General features: G+C 41.3%; 1 protein-coding gene across 1 annotated transcript in view; it reads left to right on the plus strand.

Moving 5' to 3' along the window:
• LOC108702199 (ETS translocation variant 4) overlaps positions 1-18,413 on the plus strand; it is a 63,517-nt gene extending 45,104 nt beyond the window's left edge. Inside the window, exons 8-9 of the mRNA XM_018237707.2 lie at positions 11,022-11,123; positions 17,620-18,413. Coding sequence (XP_018093196.2) covers positions 11,022-11,123; positions 17,620-17,772 — 255 coding nt within the window. The 3' untranslated portion in view covers positions 17,773-18,413. The remainder of the gene's footprint in view (positions 1-11,021; positions 11,124-17,619) is intronic.
• Positions 18,414-19,535: the final 1,122 nt, after the last annotated feature.

Raw genomic sequence — 19,535 nt, forward strand, 5'->3', positions numbered from 1 at the left:
TAAAATAATTTTCTATTTATGATTACCCAATGGCACATATTACTAGAAAAGTATATTATTATGAAAATGATTTATTTACGTGAAGCAGGGTTTTACATATGAGCTGTTTTATGCAATATCTTTTTATACAGACCTATATTGTTTGGGGGGGGGTATAGTTTTCCTTTCATTTGCTTTTCTGTGATTCAGATACTTTGGCGCAATATGCAAAATTACACTGGGACAACAAACAATAAATTAGATCATATTATGGTCACTATTACCAAGGGATTCAATGATTTGCACATTTGTTATAGGTTCTGGGTCATAAGAGATTACTAGATCCAGTATATCATGATTCTTCTTGTTGGCTCCTCAACAACCTATGACACTAAATTGTCATGCAACATGTTTATAAACTTGTTTACTGGCAGTACGCCAGTCAAAATCTGGGTAAGGAAACTCCCCCCATTAAAATCCTGCTGTCATGATGCATGTAAGAGTTAATAAAACAGGCCAAGGTATCATGAAAAACATTCTGCCACTAACAGAAACAGATTGTTAATAGGCCTCTGCTCAGTAAGGTCTTGAATCAGTCCTGTGAAGGGATCAAAACCTCCAATGCCCTGCTCTAAGCACTTGCTGATAACTTACTGATAAGAGCCATGCAATATGGGGGAGTGGGAAGCCCATGAAAGGGGGAACTTAGAGTTCACAACAAGACCCCTTCATAGGTGATGTGGAGGTCACAATATAACACAACTCAAATCCATATATTATCATAGAACCTTTAACTTTTCTACCAATGCAATAAAAAAAAACTGACTATGGATTCAGTATTAGCTTTCAAAGGAGTCCAACTCCAAACATGACTAGGTTTGACACTTGGTTAACCAGATGGGAATATCTGGGCAGGGGCAGGTCACATAGGGGGCAAATTCACTAAGGCGCGAAGCGCCGAACGCTAGCGTTAATTCGCTAGCGTTTGGCATTTTCGCTACTGTGCAAATTCACTAACGAACGCTGGCGTAGTTTCGCTAGTGTTACTTCGCAACCTTACGCCAGGCGAATCTTCGTTAGCGACGAAATTACGCAAATTCACTAACTTGCGCAGTGTACTGAACGCTACCTTTTACACTAGACTTCCTTCGCCACCTCAGACCTGGCGAAGCGCAATAGAGTAGATAGGGATTGTTTAAAAAAAAGTCAATTTTTTTTCTAAGTCCCAAAAAAACGCTGGCGTGTTTTCTACATGATGGCTGATAGGCTGAAAAAGATCGAAAAAATTTTGGGGCTCTCCTTCCTCCCCCCTACATTTCCTGACTCATGGCAACTTACCTAGACAGTGGGCACATGTGTAGGGCAAAATAAAATTTTTATTTGCTGATTTGAAGGTTTTCTAGGCATTTGTAGTGCAGATACGTGTTCCTCCATTGAAATTTGAATTTCGCGCCGTATGCAAATTAGCCTTCGCTAGCGTAACTTCGCTTTATATAGCGAATCAACGCTAGCGCAACTTCGCAACCTTACGCTACCCCTGTGCGCAACTTCGGATTTTAGTGAATTTGCGGAGCGCTGGTGAAACTACGCCTGGCGAAGTGCGGCGAAGTGCGGCGAAGTGCGGCGAAGTTGCGCCTGTCGCAACTTCGCATCTTAGTGAATTTGCCCCATAGTATCTATGGAATACATCTATGGAATTCATCTATGGAATCCATAGGAAAATTCATAATCAATGAATATAAGATCATTTATCCACTATGTTCCTGTAAAGAGCTATGGATATTATATTCTTGGTCCAGTTCCTACTCAAAGGAGGTCATAAAAAACACAATATGTATGTATGTATGCTAGGCCATACCCAGTTGCATTCCCGAGGGAGTGTCCATTTACCTGATACCCCTGAAATCACTGATAAATAGTCAGCTCTTCTGAGTAAACTTTGGATTTACTAAGGAGGACCCATTTCTGTAGGGGTTTATCCTGTTTGTTTCTTAGTATACAGTAGGTTTTCTGTTTCTTTTATTTTATAAACTGTATTTTTAATGTATGTAATTTTTGTAACATATTTTTTGTACAAATGCAGTGTTATACCTATAATATTATACCATATAATATTAATAGTGATGAATACATTTTCTTTCCAGCCATGGTTTTGCAGCAAAATTCCGCATTTTGCTACGTGCAAATTTTTTCGAGAAACTGTGGCAAAAATTTGCAGTGGAAAAAATTGCAGAGAAAACCACCCATAGTCCATTGACTTTAATGTATTTGGACAAAAAAGTCACCATAAGAAAAAACGGCCATTGACTTTAATGCATTAGGACAAAAAAGTCGCCATAAGAAAAAACGCCCATTGACTTTGATGCATTTGGAGAGAAAAAAATCGTCGCACATAAAAAATTTTTGATGCCTATTTACTTCATTGCTAATTTTTCATTCCTAATTATTAAATAAAATGTTTTATACATTTGTCATTGATGCTCAAATGAACTCTATCCAGAAAGTGTTTAACTGTGTGCTTTAGCCGCTGTATGCTGGTTAACCATTTGACTGCTGGTAGGAATAGTGTGTTCAAGTTCAAGCGCGTTAATCCTTTCAATACTAGATTGCCTGGTCTCTCTCATCGCCAGGGTGCTAGAAGTATGAAAATCGTGGTAGCAAGTTGTTGTTGTCTAATCTGTATGCAAGGTGAGTGACTGAGCTAGTGACCCCTGATAGCTACACATAGTCACGTGCAGCTGGAAATGCCAAAATTGTGACACACCCATTATCAATACTTGCCCTCAAATAAGCAGCCTTTCTATTTGCAGCAGGAGCTGCACCTCTTCCTCTTTACTGACTTGAGGGGCATATAGTATACCCCTTCTCCTTTTCTATTTAAACTGTCCCTTCGAAACAAAGTAAAGTCCCTATATTTATGTCCCAATCATATGATTTATTCAGACATGTTTCAGCAATGTTAATTACGTCATATTTTCCCTCCAGCATCAGTACCTCCAGCTCATCCATTTAACTAGGCAGGCTTCTTGTATTTGTTAACATACTGTACATTTAATACTGGTAGCAACTTGTAAATTGCAAAAATACACTCTGTGGTCCTCCCTACCATTATTGATCCCCCTGACCAAATGTCCACCCTCATTTTTCTTTGCTACACCCTCTACCTATTTTTCACAGAATTACTCACTGCACCCTGCCCCCATGCTTAGTTTAATTATCCTCTCCCCCAAAGCAACTGCACCATCATTATTCAAGTACAGCGCATCATTGGCAATGAGCCTGTAGCAGAGTTCTCCAAAAACCTAAATCCCTCTTCTCTTATTAACCTCCATAATTCTGCATTAATCTCCTTATGCTCCGTTCATAACGTTACAAGTGGCACAGGTAATACAATCTCTGAGACAAATTGCCATATAAGTCCTCACCCTCAGCTATTCAGCTAGTTTTTAAAAATCATTTTGAGGACTCTTCAAACTTTGTTATTGGTATTAACGTGTACTATGACTGCTGGGTTTTCACCAGATCTTTCCAATAATCGGTCTACTTACTCCTCCATATGCACCAAACTCTACCATGCAAGCAACAGACAGTTTGGCATGTAGGGTCCAGTGGCATAACTACATATACAGCAGACCTGGGGGGGGGGCAGGCAACAGGGGGGCCTGGACCATGGAGTTTGCTGTATCATTTCCCCCTCTCGCTGGCCAGGGTCAGATTTACATTGTGGGTGCCCCTAGGCCCACTGCCAGACGTCACCCCTGTCCCCTCCCCTTTATTGGTGCAGATTTTAATCTGGACTGGAGCAATGGGGATTGGCGCATGGGAAATTAAAAAAATGATTGAATTTCCAGTGTATCCCCAGTGTTGGGCAGCATGCCCCCCCCCCTAAAATCCTGCCGCCCTAGGCCCGGGCTTAGATGGCCTTTCCCCAAATCCGGGCCTGTCCCTGGCCCATCTTCTACCTCAAACTTCGTCAAAAATAGAGATGTGCTACATGCAGGTAGTAAATGTGCCTGTCAACTTTCCTAATAAATGAATCCCCTACTATAACTATAACCTGCTTTTCCTTCCTAGCCCCTCCCCCACCTGTATTAAATATACTGCCTTCCAGGGTTCTCTGAGAGTCAGCCTGCATCACACTTGTTTAGAGCTGTGCTCATCTTTTTGCGCCATGGTTGATCCTTAGGGGGCCCACGTCTCGTCCCCTTTATGGACGCTCTTGCGCCATGGTTGATCCTTAGGGCGCCCACGTCTCGTCCCCTTTATGGACGCAAAAGGTATTTAAAGGGACTTCATTCATTTTTGCATTGCCCATTATAGGAGTTTGTTCCTGGTGCTTCTGAGCTTTAAGCTAATCTGTCTGAACCTTTTTTGATTCCTGTTGTGACCCCTGCCTGGCTTTTGACTATTCTGACCTCTGGATCCTGACCCTTGCCTGAATACCGACTACCTCTTCTGCTAAATCCCTTCTGATTGATCTCCCGGTTTGACCCTTGCCTGCCTGACTACGCTTATTTGCTGCCTGCCTCGACCCAGCCTGATCTGACTACGATTTTGCCTTACGCCTTGTACCACGACCTTCTGCCAAAAGACTTTGCTTACAGTTGTGCCCCTTTGCTTGTTTAGAACCTTTCGCCTTGCACCTCTCATTTTAAGACCTGGCAGGATCTGAGTAGCTGAGGGCTCCTCCCGTGGCCAAAGGTGGCTGCTACAGGCAGAAGCAAGAGCCGAGACTAGGGTGCTTGGCATTGGTTCTAGATTCAGGGTGCCAACCGTTACATTATAACGGTCCATGGACGAAGAAGGTCAAGCAGCTGCTGCCACTGCTCCTTCCACCACAGAAGCGCTACTTTCCACTCTACTGCAGCGTCTGGAAGAACATGAGCAGAAGCAAGGTTATGCAAGGTTTTCACAATCTGACCCGCCATCTGGATTCTTCTGTACAGTCTCCAGTTCCTGTGGTCGCTCCTGTGGGTTCTCCTTCCATGCTGGGTGACGTACCTAAAACCCATGAACCTAAATTGTCTTCCCCGAGAAGTGGGGATAGAACCCAATTTTTTGTGTTTAAAGAGGCATGCAAACTCTACCTCAGCTTCTTTCCTCAATCTTTTGCCACTGGCGAGGAAAAAGTGAAGTTTGTAATGACCCTGTTGCAGGGTGATCCCCAAATTTAGGCCCTAAGGCTACCCTCCACTGATCCTGCCCGCTATTCCCTACAGACTTTTTTCTAAAACTATGGCAATACTCTACGATGACCTGGATTGTGCTTCTTCAGCCGACTCTGCGATTCGTAAATTACGCCAGGGGAAGCGGGATGTGGAGGTGCATCCACTGGTGGGCAGTAGAAACTGGTTGGAATGACATAGCTCTTCGTAGCCAGTTCTGTATAGGGCTCTCTGACACTGTCAAAGACAGTATTGTGAACTATCCGCTATCTACCAACTTGGATTAACTCATGTCTCTAGCCATCCAGGTAGATAGAAGACAGAGGGAAAGAAGAGGTGAAAGGGGTACTTCTTTTCATTCTGGTCTTACTATGTAAAAACCGTAAAAACCTCTTTCTCTAAAGTGGCTACCAATATCAGGCCTCCTAGTCCCTTTGTGCCTTAGGAGGAGCCCATGCAATTGGTCATTTCTCATCTTTCTGCTGAGAAAAAGGCTTGCAGGCGGTCGCTGGTATTATGCATTTATTGTGGGGAAAAGGGTCATTTTCTCAATCAATGTCCTAAGAGGCCGGGAAACTTCCAAGCCTAAATGGAGAAGGGGAGCTCCATTTGGATAAAGAAGCTTCCTCTCCCCATTCTTCCTCTAGGATTTTGATACCAGTTAAGTTAACCTGGCCTACAGGCTCTGTCAAGTTGTCCGCTTTTGTGGATTCAGGGGCAGAGGGGAGTTTTTTGGATGCTGCCTTTGCGGCAAGATTTTGTATTCCTCTAACCCCTTTAGATCCTCCTATGAGGATATTAGCAGTCGATAAAGGGTCAGGTCTGGTGACTAAAAAGACTGAGGTCTTATCTTTGTGTTCTAATAACTTGCACTGTGAGGAGTTAGCCTTTTATATTATTGAGGGTGCTTCTTCTCTAATTTTGGGATTACCTTGGTTACAAGCACACAACCCACATATTGAGTGGGTAACTGGGAAGTTTCTTCGATGGGGTTTAAAATGTCAGGGGTCTTGCATTCCCCCGGTGGTAGCAACTACATCTCTTGAGGGTTTACCTGCAGCCTACACAGATTTTGCAGATGTCTTTTCTAAGAAAGCTGCAGAGACCTTACCCCCACATAGGCAGTATGACTGTCCAATCAACCTCATTCCTGGGTCTACCCCCCCTCGAGGCAGAATTTACCCTCTCTCCTTGCCTGAAGCCCAGGCAATGAAAGAGTATATTCAGGAAAACCTTGAAAGAGGTTTCATCAGACCCTCTAGTTCCCCTGCTGGTGCGGGTTTCTTTTTTGTTGGTAAAAAAGATGGTGGTCTTCATCCTTGTATTGACTACAGGGGTCTAAATAAGATCACCATAAAGAACCGTTACCCCTTTCCTCTAATTTCAGAATTATTTGATCAGGTTAGAAATGCCAGTATTTATTCCAAGCTTGATCTTAGAGGTGCATATAACCTCATCCATATCAGGGAGGGGGATGAGTGGAAAACGGCCTTTAACACCAGGGACGGCCACTACGAATATTTAGTAATGCCGTTTGGTCTTTGTAATGCCCCAGCAGTGTTTCAGGAATTTGTCAATGACATTTTCCGGGACTTGCTGGGGTTATTCGTAGTGGTCTATCTAGATGATATCCTGATCTTTTCTTCCAACTTGAGTGATCACCGTAAACACGTGCAGGAGGTGTTACTCGGGTTGAGGAAAAATAACCTCTATGCCAAACTAGAGAAGTGAACCTTTGAGGTTTCACCTGTGCAATTTTTGGGGTTTAACATCTCTAGTTAAGGTCTAGAAATGGATCCTGGGAAAGTTAAAGTGGTACTAGACTGGGCCCAGCCTCTTTCTTTACAGGCAACCCAAAGGTTCTTAGGGTCCGCCAACTATTACCGCCAATTTATAAAAAACTTTTCCTTGATAGTGGCCCCTATCACTGATTTAACAAAGAAAGGTGCAAATCCGAGTATGTGGTCCCCCAATGCTATTCAAGCCTTCAAAATCCTCAAAGAGGAGTTTGTGTCTGCCCCCATTCTTCGTCACCCTGACACCACACTCCCATTCATTGTTGAGGTTGATGCCTCAGAGGTTGGGGTGGGGGCAGTACTTTCTCAAAGGCATCCAACAACCAACAAGGTACACCCTTGTGCCTTTTTCTCTTAAAAATTTTCGCCTGCTGAGGCTAATTATGATATTGGGAATAGAGAATTGTTGGCTGTTAAGTGGGCCTTTGAGGAATGGTGACATCTGTTGGAGGGGGCTAAGCATTTGATAACGGTCTTTACTGACCATAAAAATTTGTTATATATCGAGTCTGCCAAGCAGTTGAATCCTAGGCAGACCAGGTGGGCTTTATTTTTCACCCGGTTTAATTTTTCCCTTACCTACAGGCCTGGCTCCAAAAACACCAGGGCAGATGCACTCTCTAGAAGTTTCGAATCCAACTCATCTGATTCTAGTGAGTGCATTCCTATCATTCCTGGTGAGTTAATTGTGGCAGCTCTGGCATCAGATCTTGCCACCCTATTATCCTCAGTCCAGTCTTCTGCTCCTGTAGAAACTCCCCCTGGGAGATTTGTTCCTGAGAATTTGAGGGAAGGACATCCTGGCATCACTAAAACGGTGTCCCTCTTGTCTTGCAATGTATGGTGGCCTTCCTTTAAGCAGGATGTCAAAAGATTCATTGATTCTTGCCCTGTTTGCCAAAGATCAAAATCCTCCAGGAATTTGTCGCAGGGATTGTTAAGGCCACTACCTATCCCTGACAGACCCTGGTCCCATCTCTCGATGGATTTTATTGTTGATCTTCCCCCTTCTCAGGGGAAAACTGTAATTTGGGTGGTGGTAGATAGGTTCAGCAAAATGAGTCACTTCATTTCCCTCCCACACCTCCCTTCTGCGAAAACCCTGGCTGAGTTATTCATTTCCAATATCTTTAAGTTACATGGTTTTCCGGTCAATATTGTTTCTGATAGAGGGGTACAATTTGTTTCAAAGTTTTGGAGAGCATTTTGCTCTTTGGTTGGAATTGAGTTATCTTTTTCTACCGCGTATCACCTTCAAACTAATGGTCAAACCGAAAAGGTTAATCAGTCCCTTGAACAATTTCTAAGGTGTTATGTGTCTGACAACCAGTCCTCATGGGCTGAACTTTTACCCTGGGCAGAATTTGCTTACAATAATGCAACTTATTCTTCAACTGGTGAATCCCCATTCTTTATTTTTAATGGTTTACATCCCAAAGCATTTTCTTTTTCTGGTTCTTTGTCCCCTGTACCATCTGTCAATTCTTCTATCAAACAGTTTGCCAAAATTTGGTCTGGGGTGCACGATTCTCTTTCTGCAGCCACGGCCGCTCAGAAAAAAGCAGCCGGTCTCGTAGAGAGGCACCCAAATCAGGTGGGAGACTCTGTATGGTTGTCTACAAAAAACATCAAGCTTAAGGTCGCTTCTCTCAAGCTGGGGCCCAGGTTTATTGGTCCATATCCCATCATTGAAATAATCAACCCTTCTTCTGTTTGTCTCAAACTTCCTGATAATTTCAAAATTTCTAATTCATTTCATGTTTCCCTCCTGAAACCTGCCACACAGGTATGCCAGCAGTCTTTTCCTCCCCCAGTATTGGTAGAAGGTCAGCCTGAATTCATTGCTCAAGAGCTCCTCGATTCTCGCCTAGTGCGAGGTAACAATACCTGGTCAAATGGAAGGGCTATGGTCCTGAGGAAAACTCTTGGGTTCCTGTTGGTGATATTAGGGCTGATCGTCTCAGGAAACAATTTCATTCTAAGCTTCCTGAGAAACCTGGGGGTCCAGTGGCCCCCCCTAGTAAGGGGGGTGATGTAATAAAATCCACTTACCCTGGTGGTCTAGTGGTGCGGCAGGGATGCCCACCGCGCCGCTCATCTTCTTGCGCCATGGTTGTTCCTTAGGACGCACGCTCCCGCATCTCGTCCCCTTTATGGACGCGGACGCTCTGGCATGATAATGTCAGCACGCAATGGTGCGAAATTCAAAAGGTATTTAAAGGGACTTCATTCATTTTTGCATTGCCCGTTATAGGAGTTTGTTCCTGGTGCTTCTGAGCTTTAAGCTAATCTGTCTGAACATGTTTTGATTCCTGCTGTGACCCCTGCCTGGCTTTTGACTATTCTGACCTCTGCCTGAATACCGACTACCTCTTCTGCTAAATCCCTTCTGATTGATCTCCCGGTTTGACACTTGCCTGCCTGACTAAGCTTATTCGCTGCCTGCCTCGGCCCAGCCTGATCTGACTATGATTTTGCCTTACGCCTTGTACCACGACCTTCTGCCCAAAGACTTTGCTTACAGTTGTGCCCCTTTGCTTGTTTAGAACTTCACCTCGCACCTCTCATTTTAAGACCTGGCGGCATCTGAGTAGCTGAGGGCTCCTCCCGAGGCCAAAGACAGCTGCTACAGGTAGAAGCACGAGCCGAAACCAGGGTGCTTGGCATTGGTTCTAGATTCAGGGTGCCAACCATTACAATAAGTAGCAGCTAAGAAACCATAAAAATCTTTTACCAAAGGGCGAAGTGGCTGTGGCTAGGAAAATTGCGGAAATCCCATTCCAGCTAGCAAAAATAGCAGAAATCCCATCCACAGGCACAACGCCAATTTACTAACAGGTGTAGAGGACAATTCTCTAGTGAAAGAGACCGTTGCTAGCGTAGTTTAGCATCCTATCGCCAGGTGGATTTTTTCTCAGGCAAATAATCCTTACTCTGCAAATTCACTAAAGTGCAAATTTTACAGAATGTTACCTCTTTCGCCAGAGTTTCCTTCGCCACCTTAGACCTGGTGAACCCTGAATCTTATGTCAGTGACATCATATCATGTATGCCGAAAAATCATAAAAGTTCTACAAAACACTGGTGTTTTTTCATGTTTTAAAGCAGGATTGCCTTCAAAAGGTCTAACTATTATAGATTTTCATGTTAACATTTTATAACCATTTGAGGGGCATACCACAATTGTTTTAGGGTGGGCTCATGTCTAGGGCATTAGAGGATCCCTTTTGTCTTTATTTTGCTTCCTTGGACATTTTATTATAATAAGTGGCCACTTCAAGCATTTGCACCAACATCTCTAATAAAGATGTCTATATGACCTATATGTACCCACCCTATACAAATTGTCCCAAGTGTAAAAGTACTACCGAAGTTTCGCTAGGCAGAAATGAACGCTAGCGAAACTTTAGTATGAAATGCTCACGCTGACGAATTAATGCTAGTGAAACTTTGCCAGTGTTCAGCTACAGAGATGCAACTTTGCATTTAAATTAATTAGCATAGTGGTAACGAATTTACACATGTCAAAGTGTGGCATAGCCTTCGCTGGTGAAAATTTGCCCTTTAGTGAATTTGCCTGTCTGTCACCAATCTGGGTAGCGCAAGGTAATGAAGTACATTTTGTATTTATAAAATACATATTCAGAAGATACCATCAGATGTCGGTCCAGAGATATAGGCTACTAATGCCAATGGCTAATTCAGAGTTTTCCCCAGTTCAATACTTTGTGACACCCATGATATGATTGACATCTGACTGACCAATAGAGAGGCTCAGAGTAAAAGAGACAAGAGAAAGTCAGTAGCTTTTTATTCTTTTGTGCTGATGCAGTTTGTCCATGTTAGACATATGTTGTCACAGTTTTTGAGATCTTCGTACATAGAATAATATTGCTGTTTTATTCCACAAAACAGCTGTGATTATTAAAATAATAATTTGGCCTATTTGGCCAAATTACTTCAGACTTAACAAATCTAACACAATAGAAATAAAAAAAAGAAAATAACATTAAATGGTTTGTTCTCATGTGTTTATCTGCTAAAAGCTAGAATGCCAAGTTTGACATTTTTTAAATTGCAGGTTGCAAGACTTTGGGGCATGCAGAAAAACCGTCCAGCCATGAACTATGATAAACTCAGCCGGTCTCTGCGTTACTATTATGAGAAAGGCATTATGCAGAAGGTATGTTTATATAATTAGTTCTCACTACTACATAAGATTATTTTTCCTATAATTATTTTTTAATTCTAATTATGAATTTTCATAAGGTGTGTTTGGAGTCATAGTAGAACCTAATAATTTGTCCAGTTTGGCTGGTACATGCATTAATTTAACATCTGTGACTTGTTTACTAACTTAGGTGCATACTTGAACAAAGCAAACTGGACAAATTATTAGGTTCTACTATGACTCCAAAAACACCTTATGAAAATTCAGTTACATAGTAACTATGTAACTATGTAACTATGAATTTTCATAAGGTGTTTTTGGAGTCATACTAGAACCTAATAATTTGTCCAATTTGCTTTGTTCAAGTATGCACCTAAGTTAGTAAACAAGTCACAGATGTCAAATTAATGCATGTACCTCTGTAAACATCCATGCCTTTCATAGTAACATAGCAAGTTAGGTTAGGTTGAAAGTCCATCAAGTTCAACTCTATTATAACCTGCCTAACTGCTAGTTGATCCAGAAGAAGGAAAAAAAAACATTTGAAGCCTCTCCAATTTGCCTCAGAGGGGGAAAAATTCCTTCCTGACTCCAAGATGGCAATGGGACTTGTCCCTGGACCAACTTGTACTATGAGCTATCCTCCATAACCCTGTATTCCCTCACTTGCTAAAAAGCCATCCAACCCCTTCTTAAAGCTATCTAATGTATCCTGTAGCCTGTACGACATCTTCACAGCTCTCTCTGTAAAACCCCCTTTTGAATATTTAGCTGCCCAGATTGCCAGTTTGTCAAGATTCTGTTGCAAGGATGCCGCATCCTGGATGGAATTAATTGGGCTGGATAATTTGTGTCATCAGCAAACACTGATACATTACTTACAATACCCTCCCCTAAGTCATTAATGAACAAGTTAAATAAAAGTGGACCCAATACCAAGCCCTGAGGGACCCCACTAAGAACCCTACTCCATGTAGAGAATGAACCATTAACAACCACCCTCTTAATTTGTGGTGCACGGTATCAAACGCTTTGGCAAAATCCAAATGGATCACATCTACTGTTCCCCCACTGTGCAGCATCTTACTTACCTCATCATAAAAATCAATCAAATTTGTCTGACATGACCTGTCCTTCAGCATGGTGTGTGCCATCTAGTCCTGGCACCTTGTTCACATTAATTTTTATAAAAACTTTATGAACCATGTCCTGAGTCAGCCACTGACTAGATTGAACCGAGCCAACAGTACTATGAAGTGAGCCTGGGAACTCTGACTCCTCTGTTGTATACACTGAAGAAAATAACTGATTTAGCACATTTGCCTTTTCTGTATCTGTTACAACCATATTGATACCATTATTTAAAGCAGCAACATTTAAATATATTAGAAATCACTAGATCCAGTATAGCATTTTTTTCTGGTTGGCTCTTCAGCAACTTGTGCCATAAAATTGTCATGCGACAAGTTTATAAACTTGTTCCCATTAACTATCCTGGCAGTACTGTAGCTGCAGTCAATATCTGTGTAAAATCCCCCATTATCATTACTTCCCCAAACTAGCAGCCTTTTCTATTAGCTTAGCCTCCTCCCCCTCACTTACATTAGGGGGTTTATAGCATACTCCTACAATTAATTTGCTAGACTCTTTAGAATCGGTGAAGAGCTCCACCCATAAGACTTCAGCCCCCTCATTTCTAACATATCCATAAGACTTCAGCCCCCTCATTTCTAACATCACCTCCTCCTTTATATTAGCTTTTCAACCCTGTAAGTATAGCTGCTGATATTAACTGCCCAGTAATGCGACTCATTCAGCTATGTTTTGGCCACACCAATCATATCATATTTTCCCACCAGCACCTCCAGCTTTCTCATTTTACCAGTCTGACTTCTTGCATTTGCAAACATACATTTAATACTGGTAACATATTGAACATGTGGTCCTCCCTATCCTTTACAGTACCCCCATCCATATATTCGCCCCCCTTTTCCTTTCCTTTGCCCACTACCTCATCTTACCTATGTTTCATGGAATCCTTTACTGACCCCCCCATGCCTAGTTTAAAATCTCCTCCAACTTTCTAGCCATCTTCTCTGCCAAAGTAGCAGCACCATCATCATTGAGGTGCAGCCGATCCCTGGCAAAGAGCCTGTAGCGATTGAGAAATCAGCCCAGTTCTCCAAAAACTTAAATCCCTCCTCTCTACACCAATCTTGCATAAATCTCTAATCTCCCATTGTCTTATTATCGTTCGTGCTCGTGGCACAGGTAATATCTCTGAGAAAATTGCTTTGTAAGTCCTCATCCGCAACTTTACACTTAGTTTTTTAAAATCATTCTTGAGGACTTTACCACCTCCTTTAACTTTCTCATTGGTAGCTATGTGTGCCAAGACTGCCGCGTCTTCCCCAGCCCCTCCCAATAACCTGTCCACTCATTCCACCACATGACTAACCCTAGCACCAGGCAAGCAGCAGACTGTCCTTATGGCAGATTACCCTATCTACCTTTCTAATAATTGAATCCCCTGTAACTATAACCTGCCTTTCCTTCCTTGCACTCCCCCCACCACCCTTATAAGAGTCACTGCCTCCCAGGGTATTCTGAGAATCAGCCTACTCCGTACACACCAGTTCAGTCCTCCCCAGCATCTTCAGCCAAAATGGTGAATCTGTTGATTTGGATGAGCTGTGGAGCAGCCCCCCTACACTTCTGTTACCTTCTTCCCCTCTTAACTGTAATAAATGCCTCCTTAATTAGCCTCTACTGGCCCCCCCCACTGCACTGTCCCCTGCCAGTGGTTGCTCTGTGAGCATCCTTTCCTCCCCCATATTTGCTGCTGCCCTCAGTGCTGCAAGTTCAGATTCCAAGATGAAAACCCACAGGCATCTCTCACATGTAAATACTGCATGGAACTGCTGCTCCAACACCACATACATGTGACAAGACACATCTGAGGCTCACAAGAATCAGGGCATATGGTATCGGTAGGTAAGAGTTTGGCTAGAAATAAACTAATTATTCTGAGTTTTCCCCCTCTGAGGCAAATTGGAGAGGCTTCAAATGGGGTGTATTGCCTTCCTCTGGATCAACTAGTAGTTAGGCAGGTTAAAATAGAGTTAAAAGGTTGAACTTGATTGACGTGTGTCTTTTTTTCAGCCTAACTTACTATTTTACTATGAGTTAACTGCTAGATTTTTAACACAACAAGATCCTGGCCAGGGGGAAATTCAGGATTATTCAACAGGGTTAATTTCGGGGTGATGGATACAAATTAATGGGTATCTGTCCCAGTTGGACTGCCAAATTTGCAGAGAGTGGTTTACTGTGGGTGATTACATTGGATGTAGAGGAGCACAGATCCATAGTAGATTATTAGTAGGACTCCAATTAAGAATTGTTTTAATTGGGTCCATAATGAGGAGATTCCTAAAAAGTGTGCCATTCCATCATTTAACCAGGTTAAAATCCAAGAGCTTACTCTTGGATATGAAGGCCCATTTATATCTACTTCTGTAAGTTGTGTTGGCTCCAAGTATCCCTTTAATAATCGATGCAATGTTAACGCAGTGGAATATATAATGCCGGGCTTCGCCCTCTAGCCATATATGTAAGTCTTGCTGCTACTGTCTAACAAAATGCAAATCTTTCAGTGGTGTTTGGTGGACTAGTATTTCATAAATCCTAGAAATAGCCCCTTTATAATGGGAGAAAATGCAAACGTAATCATTCGAAGACAGTCGGTGAGGTCAAGTCTCTCAATTCTGAGCATATCTACAGATTTTGGCATTGGGCATATGGTATCGGTAGGTAAGAGTTTGGCTAGAAATAAACTTAATATTCGGAGTTTTCCCCCTCTAAGGGAAATTGGAGAGGCTTCAAATCTGGTGTATTGCCTTCCTCTGATCAACTAGTAGTTAGGCAGGTTAAAATAAAGTTAAAAGGTTGAACTTGAATGACGTGTGTCTTTTTTTCAGCCTAACTTACTATTTTACTATGAGTGAACTGCTAGATTTTTAACACAACAAGATCCTGGCCAGGGGGAAATTCAGGATTATTCAACAGGGTTAATTTTAGGGAGATGGATACAAATTAATGGGTATCTGTCCCACTTGGACTGCCAAATTTGCAGAGAGTGGTTTACTGTGGGTGATTGTAGGGGAGCACAGATCCATAGTAGATTATTAGTAGGACTCCAATTAAGAATTGTTTTAATTGGGTCCATAATGAGATTTAATTGGGTCCATAATGAGGTACCATTCCATCATTTAACCAGGTTAAAATAGGACCTAAACTCTTGGATACGATGGCCCCTTTATATCTACTTCTATAAGTTTTGTTGGCTCTAAGTGTTTTGTCTGCCTCTATAATTCAAAATGTATTTCCAAAAGTTTTTGAATATGTGATGGGAGGCTGATATTAAGATTTTTCCATTTCTGATAGTTTTCCATTATCTCGGAACTGATGGTTAAGTTTGCCAACAATTTATGCAAATTATGGAGATAGGTAATGGTTTGGTGACGAAAAGTAAAAAGTCATCTGCATTTAAAACTCATTTATGATGGGTTTCCCCTGTCTTCAGCCCAAAGATGTCTGCATGTTATCAAAAACATATAGCTGTTGGTTCAATTACTAAGGCAAACAGGAGGGGGGAAAGGGGACACGCCTGCCTGGTGCCTCTTTTGATGCAAAAGAGGAAGTTCATATGACGTACAGATAGGAAGCTCATATGACATACACAAGCACTAGTTAAATGATATAGAGCTTTAGTTACATTTAGAAAGGTAGAGGGGAATTTATATTTCTGTATTATCTGCACTAAATATTGCCAGGAGATCGTATCAAATTCCTTTTCCATTGAAAGTAACATAGAGGGAAAACCACTCTTCTTAGATAAGAGAATCAAATTGATAACATGATGAATGTTGTCAGTTACTTGTTGGGAAGAAAACTGGCTTGATTCCTATGGAGTGAGCTACCAACAAATGTATTTATTGTACCTGCAAAAATTTTAGCAAATAATTTCAAGTCAATGTTTAAAACTGAAATAGGGTGGACATTTTTGCATTGTGTTTTATCCTTATTGGGCTTAGGATTTACTGCTATGTTGGACAATTGGGAATCATAGTCAAAAATGTCCTTCCCTGATGTTTTATCATTAAATAAGATAATGAAATTAGAGGGCAATAGTGGGACATATAGTCTATAATATTTGGTTGCGTACCCATTTGGCCCTCTAGATCAATTGGCTTAAATAAGATCTCTTGCTGAACTCGAGAGAGTTTAGGGAGAGATATTTTTGCTGAAAGTATCTGTTGCATGTGGAGTAGGATTCACCATTTGTTCATATAAAGTTCTATAGTACATGGCAAATTCAGTATATATTTTTCTGGACTATCTGTCAAAGCTCCATCTTTTGTCCTAACTTGTGTAAAGGGTGTTTGATGAACTTTGTTACTTAGTCTACATGCTAACATTGTGTTTGCTTTGTTGGCCTTTTGAAAATATATATTTTTTTAACCATTGTAATTTATTTTATTTGTAATTATTTGAAAATTATCCATTGATTACCCAGTATAAATTATGTCCATCAAGTTCTTTTACTACCTTGGACTGACTGCCATCAGGTCCTGGGCCTTTGTTTACTTTCACATGTTCTAGTCTTTTTTAATTTCCTCCTGAGTCATCCACAACATCTATTCTTAAATTATAATAATTTGGTCAATTAAAAAGGAAGTCTTCATGAAATTACGTCCTTGCACTTTAAACAGAAGACAAAACTGTGGTTTTACCCTGTTCTCATCAATTTATTTACCACCCTCTGATACAAAGGGTAACATCAGGCTTTCCTGCCATGAAGCAAAGTGAAAAACTTGCCTCATGCAGAAGCGAGCGGCCAGTTACCAGGGGTGTCAAAAAGCTGCTTCCTGTAACTTTAAGAGACGGATTTCTGTTTTTTTAAACCAGAAATTCAGCTTCACTAGTGCAGAGAGTGCTTTAGCAGAATGGAAAGTGAAAGTAACTGCCTGCTCCAGCTGCCGGCAATATATGATTGACAGTTGAGAGTTTTAAACAAGTTTACATATAACCAGTATGGTTGTTTTAATTAAAAATTAATTTGGGTTTTCATGATTCATTTTAGAAGGACTTTTATTATACACATTTTCATATGTGGGTCCCCTTTAAACACCTTTCATTAAAGGTACTTGCGTCAATATGCTTGTCTTTGCCACTGCAATTATGCTGGAATTCTGGAAAGAAATGTTGTATTGTGTTTAAAAAAACCCATGGCAATCGCACTTGGAATTGCACTTTGCTCTCTGTACTTGCAGATGTTAATGAGCCTCTACATGTTAGGGCATGGAAATGCCCCTCTAAGTGCATGCCAAATCTATTACATTTATAAGCACCAAGTAAACCTAAGTCATCTTCTGATTTTTATTAATATAATATTTTATCTCAACTGCCCTAACACGTAATGACCTAAGATATTTTATTTCTATAGGTGGCTGGCGAACGCTATGTATACAAGTTTGTATGTGAACCTGAAGCTCTCTTTTCCTTGGCTTTCCCTGACAATCAGTTGCCGTCCTTGAAATCTGAGTCTGGCTGCCAGATTAATGAAGAATATACTGTCCCATTGTCACATCTGGATTAAGCAAGCCAGTACATATACAACATGGGGGCTGTCTTTTACCTAAACCACAAAGGCAACACCATTTTACTAGTACCTGCTGTTAGGACGGTGTATAAACTGTTGTATAACTGTGTATATATTATCAGTTCTTTTACTTTTTTTCAAGGGAGTAGTGCTCAAATTATAAGATGGCTCTGAAAAAGAGCTGCATTTGTAGTTTTTGCGAGGTAGTATTTTTGACTAGAGTACAATTCTTTAAAGTTGGTTTGTTTGAACATTAACAAACCATGTAAATCTGAATTGCCTTTAAGACTGATTCATGCTGGTTTAGTTAACATTAAATACAATGCATTACCTAGCTCTTTTATGAAAATATGTTGTTGGCACTAACTGTAACCCAAAGGAATTTGCATTGGCATGCTTCCAGAAAGGACAACAATAAATTGTGTCCTTTCTGTTATGCTGGGCTGTCTGTGTAAACAATAAAATACACTATGATGACTGGTATTGCTGGTATTCAGATGTTTCTGCATGAATTAATACAGCATTCATACAGCATTTAGAAATATGATTCTTTTAGTGATTTCGTGTTGATAGCTACACTGTGCATTTTTATTTTGGCAATAGTTTGAAGCTAGCAGTTCACAGATTTTTTTTTAAAAAATAACTATGACCGTTTCCTTATATTGCTTTATATTTTAAAGAATAAAGAAATAATAAAGGATAAGAAATATGTAGTCTGAGAGTGCCTGTGTTTTTAGGTACAGAAGGGAGGTATTTCAGTGTTGTCCTTCTTTACATTCTCATCAGTGCCACAGTGCAAAAAAAAGTGGCAAATTGTGTATAGTCCTACACAACTAACTTTCCTCCTTCACATATGAGTTAACAATGAGCTAACAAAGAAGAAAGAACAAATTATTCTTTCCTTCGGGTCCCCAGGCAGCACACCGAAAGAGAGAGACCCTCCTCCAAAGACAGGAAACAAAATAAAAGTCATCCACCCCACTATTGCCACAGTGTTTGTTTCCTGTCTTCCAAGGAAAGGTAAGTAGTTGCCTGGTACCTAGTACTGTTTTTTTTTATGCTCTATCTAGTGAAGCAGAGAGTGGGTCGAGGACTATCCCTAGCTGTGGGTGTGCAGGTTACCTGGTTTATTCTCTGCATTGTGACTGCAGGATCAGAGGAGTGGATGCAGGTCAGGTCGGTCCTTGAGCTGAGGCAGCAGCAGATGTTGCAGTAGGGGCTTAATTCTGTGCATCTTGCATGTATTTTGGGTCAGCTACTGGTGCTGGAGTCTATGTGCAGCACTACCTCGGACCATGCACTCACTCCGAGGGAGTGAGTGCATGTCGGCATGTCATGTGATGTCCACCAGTGATCTAGAGAGAAAGCTAGGTTGAAATGTGGCCTTCCTTTGTAGTGCAGCTGCTGCTGCTTTGCTCCTCTGTTCTGGTGAGTCTGCATTCATTCTCTCTCTCTCTCTCTCTCTCTCTCTCTCTCTCTCTCTCTCTCTCTCTCTCTCTCTCTCTCTCTCTCTGTGTGCTGGAATTTGGACTTCTTCAAATATATGAGGTACCTAACCCTCATATTAACCCTAGGTCTTCTGGCTGCCTGGGAGTAGTGTTATGTAACAAAGGCAGTCAGACTTGGAACTGAATATATTCTTAAACTGACCATATCTCCCTCCCACCTTGCTACTCTGATAACCTATTGGCCTCACAGGCTATACAATAGTAATTTATTTCTAACTGAGCAGTGGCCCACTATCCCCTACAACTCTTATG

Source organism: Xenopus laevis, chromosome 9_10S (genome assembly GCF_017654675.1).
Source record: "Xenopus laevis strain J_2021 chromosome 9_10S, Xenopus_laevis_v10.1, whole genome shotgun sequence".
Taxonomy (NCBI): Eukaryota; Metazoa; Chordata; class Amphibia; order Anura; family Pipidae; genus Xenopus; species Xenopus laevis.